The 8,034-nt window shown below is 52.4% G+C and overlaps 1 protein-coding gene across 4 annotated transcripts; it reads right to left on the reverse strand.

Moving 5' to 3' along the window:
- Positions 1–1,451: 1,451 nt before the first annotated feature.
- Fbxo27 (F-box protein 27) lies at positions 1,452–7,763 on the reverse strand. Of its 4 annotated transcripts, none has more exons than XM_052167442.1 (7): positions 7,566–7,763; positions 6,894–7,274; positions 5,720–5,831; positions 5,497–5,592; positions 4,299–4,434; positions 2,163–2,534; positions 1,452–2,083 (listed from the first exon to the last, which is right to left on the reverse strand). In XM_052167442.1, exons 1-6 carry the CDS (start codon positions 7,729–7,731, stop codon positions 2,391–2,393), a joined length of 1,035 nt encoding a protein of 344 aa, XP_052023402.1. In that variant the 5' UTR covers positions 7,732–7,763; the 3' UTR covers positions 1,452–2,083; positions 2,163–2,390. The 4 variants fall into 4 exon arrangements, with proteins under 4 accessions (XP_052023402.1, XP_052023429.1, XP_052023421.1 ...); XM_052167469.1 differs by having other exon boundaries at positions 7,546–7,762; XM_052167461.1 differs by lacking the exon at positions 7,566–7,763 and adding an exon at positions 7,442–7,539.
- Positions 7,764–8,034: the final 271 nt, after the last annotated feature.

Consider the following 8,034-nt stretch of genomic DNA (forward strand, 5'->3'; position numbering starts at 1 on the left):
ACACATATAATAAAAACCAAACAATTATTTATAAATAAATAAATCTCCCACTCAGAAAACCTGGTGGTGCCGAGGTGGTTCAGTGATTAAAACTGAGTGCTGTTCTTACAGAGGACTTGAGTTCTGTCTCTAGCACTCGGGAGGCAGAGGAAGGAGGTTCAGAGGTTCAAGGCCACAGCTGGCTAGACAGAGAGCTTGAGGTCGGCCTAGGCTACATGAGGTCTTGTCTCAAAAATGGAAGCAAAGACCTGAAGCAAGCTGGGCACGTGTTGCTTAGAATGCTACCATCCGGGGAGCACAGGAGAAGGATTGTAACGAGTCCCAGGCCAGCCATACCATAGGAAGACCCTGTCTTGATTTAAAGAAAAAAATGTCAAAATAGTGGCTGTCAAAATGGCGCGGTGGGTGAAGGTGCTTCCCACCAAATCACAGAACCCGAGTTTGATCCCTAGGGTCTAGGATCTATATCGTGCAAAGAACTGACTCCTGCAAGTTGCCCTCTGATCTCTCCATGCTTCCTGTGGTATATGTGCACCACCACCAAGCACACAAAGGCACACACACACACACACACACACACACACGTGGAACCGCGTAAGGCAGTCTGTGGCCTGGTTGAGCAAGGCTTACTCTGGAGACCCAGTAGAACATTCTACAAGGGACAGAACCAGTGAGCCATGCTCCCAGACTGCTGACTCCTCAACTCCATAACCCTGTGGCCATCAGTCACGTATGGCCACACCCCAGGCCCCTAGTGTTCTGGCTGGACTCCACCCCTACAGTCACCAGGGTACAGCCAGGTTTTCCTTGTCCCACAGTTACCTGGCAACAGCCAGGTAGCCCAGCCCACTTTAAAAGAAGGCTTCTTGCCCCGCCTCACTCTCTTGTGTTCTCTCTCCCTTGCTCTTTGTTCCCCTGTTCTCCCCATTCTTCCCCCTTTCCACATGGTCACGTCACCTCCCAGCCATCTTCTCTTTCTCTCTTTACTGCGTTACCTCCTTTTCTCTTCCTACTTTTCTATAATAAAGTTTTGAAACTATAGATTGTCTCTTCTTACCAAAACCCACCGCGTAGGAGCATTACCAGCATTACCAGCCCCAGGAAAGGACCCAGCCAGGGCACCCCCTTCTGAGCAAGGACCCCCCCCCCCACTTCCCACTCACCCGCCCTCCCTCCCCTGGTGTGGGGGAGGGGAAGGGGGAGGGGAGGGCACCCGCCTTCTCTATGGTGGGTATGCGGCCCTGCCTGTTTTTCACACACGCGCGCGCGCGCGCGCACACACACACACACACACACACACACACACACACACACACACGAGCAGCTGTATAGTGAGTTCCAGGTGAGCCAGGGATATATAGTGAGACCCTGTCTTAAAACCACAACAACAATCACATGAAGCATCTAAAAAGACCAAAACAAAGAAAAAGATATGAACCAGTTTAGGCAAAATAATCAGTTTATTACAGTGCGATTGGCAGATAGATATTGCCAGTGTATTATTCTCTCATTGTTTGAGAAAATGAAAAATAACTTTAAATATTACACAATTATAGGCATCTTTGAGGATCAGGGCCTGGACTCTAGGCACTTCTAACTGTCTGGAGAAAATCTGTGGGCAGATATACCCTAGGACACCCTTCAATGCAGAGGCCTGGTTGTAGCCAAGAGAGCTTTGGTTCCTTACCCAGGAAGCTGGAATTTCGCTAGCCATAAATCCTCAGTCCAGTCGTAAGTAGACGGCGTCAAGGAAGGGACAGAGAAAGTCCCTGAGGCAGAAATAGGACATAACCAGAGAGGACGCTGGGAAGTTCCTCAGATGGTAGAATGTTTGCCTGGCATGCACAAAACCCTGGGCTCATCTCCAGCACTGCACAAACTGAGTGGTGTGGGTGTGCCATCGTCCCAGCACATGAGCGTTAAGGGCAGGAGGGGTGTAGCCAGCCGGGGTGCCCTGTCTCAAAAAAGGGTGGGGTATCAATATCGGGGACAGGCCAAAGAGGGTGATCGAACTGAAATAGAGGCAGCTTGTGACCCGAGACCAGCATGCACCGGGCACCCAGGCACCCAGGCACCCAGGCACCTATGCATCTGGGCACCCAGGCACCCAGGCACCCAGGCACCTATGCACCGGGCACCCAGGCACCCAGGCACCCAGGCACCTATGCATCTGGGCACCCAGGCACCCATGCTGTAAAGCAGCAGCAACAGGTGGATCTGACAGAGGACTTCAATGTTCCAGACTCTGAGGACAAGACCAAACAGGACCCTTCACTGGATCCCAGAGTTCCCTGTGCCAGGGAGGTACAGTGCTTGACTCAGGAGGGATTCCAGCCAACAGCTCCACGAAGGCACGGTCAGATTGTCTTGCCAAAACGGCAGCCTTTTGACTAGGACTGACAGACTCGTACGATCACGCTGGAGTTCGTCACTCTGGCCCCATAGTGGCCAGCCCAGAACTGTGTGTCCTGGCCCCAGTGTTCAAAAGACACGAAACGTACTCCCCTCCTGATGTTGGAGAACACGTGGGTGACCTGGGGGTAGAAGGAGTCAGTCAGCCTTGTGTCACAGCCCTTCTGTCAGCCAGTCTGTGATTTCCCAGACGATGGCCCTTCTGAAACCTTGCCATGTTCTCATTAGCAGGTAGAATCTGAGGCTAGGTATGGGGACAAGCTCCTGCCATCACTGGGTTGGGGGACTGAGGTGAGAGGAAGGAAAGTTAGCTCAGGCTACACAGTCCTCAACAGTTGGGTAACTGTTAGTAAGTAACAGTTAGTAAGAAATGTTTCAAAGAGAAAGGAACAAACAAAACACCCCTCCCAATAAAAGAGGTTTTGTTTTTGTTTTTGTTTTCTGAGACAGGGTTTCTCTGTGTAGCCCTGGCTGTCCTGGAACTCAGAAATCCACCTGCCTCTGCTTCCCAAGTGCTGGGACAAAAGGCGTGCGCCAGTGCCACCCAGCTTAAAAGAAGTTTTATCACCAAGAATGTGGCAGGAATTCTGAGTGGAGCTGGGCTATACACATCTGCAGTTATCCCCAGCATTCGGGAGACAGAAGTGAGAACCAGGAACTCAAGGCTAGCCTCAGCTATACAATGAGTTGGAGACCAGCCTGGGCTACATGAGACCTTGTCTCAAAAAAAAAAAAAAAAAAAAAAAAGGTGAGCTGGAGTAGGTCTTGTCACGTGACTCCCCAAGCAAGGTCAGGACACACCAAAGAGCTGGAGCTAATTTCTCTTGGCTCCCTTAGCTCTAGCCAGTGTGGAAGAAGTCTGTCCAGTGGCGGCCATGATGTGAGGAATCTCAGTGTAGACTGGCCTAGAGATCACACGCAGGAGCTCTGAATCCAAATCAACAGTGATTTCTCATATCATGGGCACTCCAGGGTGGGCAGTTGTGATCACCCACCACCACCATCCTGCCCTTCAGCTATTGTTTGCAGAGCAGAGACCTCAACCAGAACCAGCTTTCTCCGTGTACTGACTCTGATGACATAAGAGGGCGGGGCCAGGGAACCCGCTCAGTCGATAAAGGGCCTGGTGTACAAATATGAGGAACCCAAGTTAAGATCCCCGGCATCCAAGCTGGCTGTGGTGATACGGATATCTGTGACTCCAGTGCCGGGGCAGACACAGTGGATCCTCAGAACGCACTGGTCAGTCAGTCAGCCAATCGATGAACTCCTCGTTCAGTGAGAGACACTGTCTCAAAACTGGGGTGGAGCATAAAAGAGAAAGATATGCCGGCCAGTGGTGGCGCACGCCTTTAATCCCAGCACTAGGGAGGCAGAGGCAGGCGGATTTCTGGGTTCGAGGCCAGCCTGGTCTACAGAGTGAGTTCCAGGACAGCCAGGACTGTCTCAAAAAAAAAAAAAAAGAAAAAAGAAAAAAAGAAAGAAAGAAAGAAAGATATATGGCACAGGTCTCTGCCTTCCACATGCACAGGCAGAGCCCCATATACATATAGAACACACACACACACACAAATTTAAAACTAAAGATGGAAGGACTGGAGAGATGGCTCAGCGGTTAAGAGCACTGGCTGCTCTTCCAGAGGTCCTGAGTTCAAATCCCAGTAACTACATGGCAGCTCACAACTGTCTATAAAGGTAGTCCCATGGGATCTGATGCCCTTTTCCGGTGTTCATACATGCAGACAAAATAAGACATAAATAAATTAATCTAAAAATGACTGCTGTTGACCATATGTGGAGGTGATGAGGAGGGCGATGGGGCCATGGGAAGTTCGCACCGACCAATCCCTACCCAGTGAGAAGCCCTTCTTTGGTGAGAGGCTCACCTGTAGGTAGACATCATTGTTCCATTGCTCTATGGGGTCTGGCACGGCTGAGAACTTATCTATGACGTTCTGGTGAGCATCAAGAAGTGTGACAAAGAGACGGTACTTACAGCCACTGTCATGTCGAGCTCCCCACCTGTGGGAAGGGGGGTCTTCTTAATGCATCACATACCTCTTTGGGGGAGGGGGGCCTAGCCTCCCTAGAGTGGGGTACATATTAAGTTCCTCACAAGGGTCTTGAGGGGCTGTCAAGATGGCTAAGTCAGTGAAGGCCTTGCTGCACAAGAATGAGACAGCCTGGGTTTGAACCCCAGAACTCATGGAAGGATCTGAGTGTTGCTGGGTGTGGTGGCAGAGGCAAGTGGATCTCTGTGAGTTCGAGGCCAGTCTGGCCTGAAGAGAGTTCCAGGTCAGTCAGGATTACATAGCAAGACCCTGTCTCAAAAAAAAAAAAAAAAAAAAAAAAAAAAAAGCCAGGGATAGTGTAGTGATACTGGCTTCTCACCCAAGCAGGCAGAGTCAGGCGGCCCAGGCATGAAATCCCCGTTGTTTCAGAGGCTGATGTAGGACTAGCTCAAGTACAAGGCCAGCCCGCCTTGGTGAGACTCTGCCTCAAAATAAAAAAAGAGACCTGGACTGTGAGGTCTAGCAGTGGAGGCTTTCCCTAGCATGTGCGAGGCCCTGGGTTCGATCCTCAGTTCCTGTACTTGTCTCTGCCCCAGTAAAATGCACTCAAATGATCTCTGGCCCTTGCAAAGCCATGTCTGCCTGGTGTGTCTTTTTTGGAGACCCAGGTTATGACTAAATAGTCTACCATATTGACTGAGGACAGGGCCTGGCCATGTCCACAGATAGGCACAGGCCAAACTTGGTCACTTTAGAAAGAGCCACAGTGTAATTCAGGGTTGTGAGCTAGCGTCAGCTGGCCTGGAGGCTGTGGTTAACCACAGAGGCAAGCAGCTAACTGGGCAGTCAATCCAGGAAGCCCCAATAAAAACACTGTCCAGAGAGACGACACTCTGACAGGATCAGGTGGGAAACACGTCTCACTCCATGGAGCCCACCCTGGCTTTCAGCTCGCCTACGCCATCCTGGGATTCACATAATCCTTTGCTTCAGCCTCCCAAGTGCTGGGATCACAAGTGTGAGCCATGGGCTCCAGTGCTTACTCACGGGCTTTTCCTGTCCCCAGACTCACCAGTCAGACACGGCAATCTCCACACCGCCGCTGTCCAGCAGCTCTGGCCACAGACCCTTCTCCACCAGGTCCACGACCTGCTTCTTGCGACACCAGCTAAGAAAGTGAGACAGCGGTTGGTCCTTGGTCCCTGAGAACCCGCGGGCCTCTCTTCAAGGGCTCTGGCCCTTGTTGGGGGGGGGGGGCAGGGGGGGCAGGGAGGGCGGGACGGGGAGGGCTTCACCTGAAGGAAGTCACGAAGCAGGTCTGTGAAGGGGCCCCAGGGACAGGTTTCCTGTTCTTCTCCACCACCCATCCATCCCCACCGTGTCGCACCATCCACTTGCGCAGGCCTTCTGTAGAGAAAAAAAAAAACAGAGGCGGTAACCGCAGTGCGAGGGATGCGGAGGCTTTAGGGTCGCCGCCGAATTCAAGCCACACCGCACTGCACCTCAAGTTTGAAACGAATTAGAAACCTGAGCAGACAGGACAGCTCAGTGGGAAAACTTTAGTCTAACTAACCATCAGACTTCATGCAAAACTACAAGGAGAGAATTGATACAAAGTTGGCCGCTGCCCACTCACCACCTACCTGTATACCACGAGGCTTGAGCCCTTTAATACACACAAAAAATAATTTTAAAAATTAAAAGTTTATGTCTGCATAATGTGTACATGCCTGGTACCTTCAGAGGGCCGGAAGAAAGGGTGGCCTTCCTGAGACTGGAGCTATAGATGGTTGTGTCTGGATCAAAAGCGTGCGCCACCACTGCCCGGTGATGGCTGTGTTTGGAACTGAGCTCAGGTCCTTTGGAAGAGCAGCCAGCGCTCTTAGCCGCTGAGCCATCTTTCCAGCCCGCAAAAACAAAATACAAAACAACAACAACAAAACAGAAACAAAAAAAAAAAATACTAAGAAAATTTAAAAGCTTGGAACTGCTCTTCTAGAGGACCTGAGGTCAGTCCCCAGCTTCCAACCCAGAAGGCTTAGCCTGAAACTCCAGTCCCAGGGAATCTGTTTTGACCTTTGAACAAGCACACATATACATTAATAAAAATAAGTTGTTAAAATGTAGAAGCCAATCAAACAAAAGATATTTCTGCATTGACTTTAATTGCTCATTGGTGCCTCTCTGTCTCTGATAGAGGATATGAAGTTTGGTCCCCTCCGAAGCTCCCTTATGTGGGTCAGGTGCTTCCAGCCACTCTAACTGGGTCAAGTGTGACCCCGCGTCTAGCCCCTCCCTCTGCTTCATCTGTAGACCCGCCTCTGGGTTTACCTCTAGGCCCCGCCCATTACGTATCTCCTGACCCCGCCCTTAATCCCTTTCGGTGGATTCCTTACTGGCTCGGTTCATTAGCATTCTTGGGGCCCCGCCCCTCGGCCTTCCCCAGCCCCCGCCCCCGCAGCATCTCACCTTGGCCACAGGGGTTGCTGAGGAGGTTGCGTCCTAGTGGTCTCAGCGCGCAGAACTGGCCCAGCGGGCAGGGCGTGTCTCCGCGGGCGGGGGGCAGGCAGCGGCGGGCTAGCGTCTGCAGGGCGCGGCCCGCGGCGCTGTGGTCTCGCGCCAGCAGCTGCAGCCACAGGGCCTGGCCGTCCACCAGGGCGCGCCAGGCGCGGCACACTCGGCGGCAGTGCCTCAGCAGCGTGCGCGGGGGCACGTGGCTCAGTACCAGCAGGAGCAGCTCCGGGGGCAGGCGGCTCAGGTCCAGGGCCTCCTGGGGGTCGGGCTCCGGCGTCGGGACCTGGGTCCTGGATGTCCAGGCACCCATGGTTCCTGCGCCCCGCTTGGCTGGGACTGCAGGAGAGGAGGAGTCAGACGTCAGTGATCAGCAGCCTGCGCTGGCCGGCTTTGCAGCCATCCACTCCGAGACTAACAGCCCCGAAGCTATCCGCTGCCTCCCACGTCCCTCGCTGCCTCGCTGTCCCCAAAGCCTCCCCTCCTCCCAGCCCGCTGGTGCTCACCGGCACCCCTGCCAGCTCCCCTCCGCGGCCTGGAGGACCGCATAGCCATAGTTCTGCCTAAAGCTCTCAGGCGAAACCTCTCTGAGATTCATGGAATGTCCAACCTTTTGGTTCCAGACCCCACCTCCTTCCGGCTTAGGACAAGTAGACAGCTTAGGAATCCACCAGGGGACACAGACTAGACCAGGGATCTGGCACGACAGTCCTAGCGGTTCCGCTACACTTGGAGTGACCCTAAATCCGCAGCGGACGCCTGGCATCCGGTAACAACTATTATTTCGAGTAAGCATCCCAGTGGAAGGCTCCACCCCTAAACGCCTTAAACAGTACTGTAAGCTTTAATCCCAGACACAGTCATCCGCGATTTACAGGAAAAAGTAGGCTCTAGAGGATAAAAATGACCCCACTAACCGAAAGCATCAACTAAAGCTTTCTGTTTCGACCTTCGTCAAGTTAGCACTTCTCTGTCTTCATGACTCAGAAAATGAACCGAGCATGACCTTTCTAAGCGACTGCACAGCTAGTAGGTATAGTGAGTGGATCTAGCTCCAGAATTTTGTTTGTCTGTTTGTTTGTTTGTTTTGAGACACTGT

The sequence above is a fragment of the Apodemus sylvaticus genome, chromosome 1 (assembly GCF_947179515.1).
Source record: "Apodemus sylvaticus chromosome 1, mApoSyl1.1, whole genome shotgun sequence".
In the NCBI taxonomy this organism is placed as follows: domain Eukaryota; kingdom Metazoa; phylum Chordata; class Mammalia; order Rodentia; family Muridae; genus Apodemus; species Apodemus sylvaticus.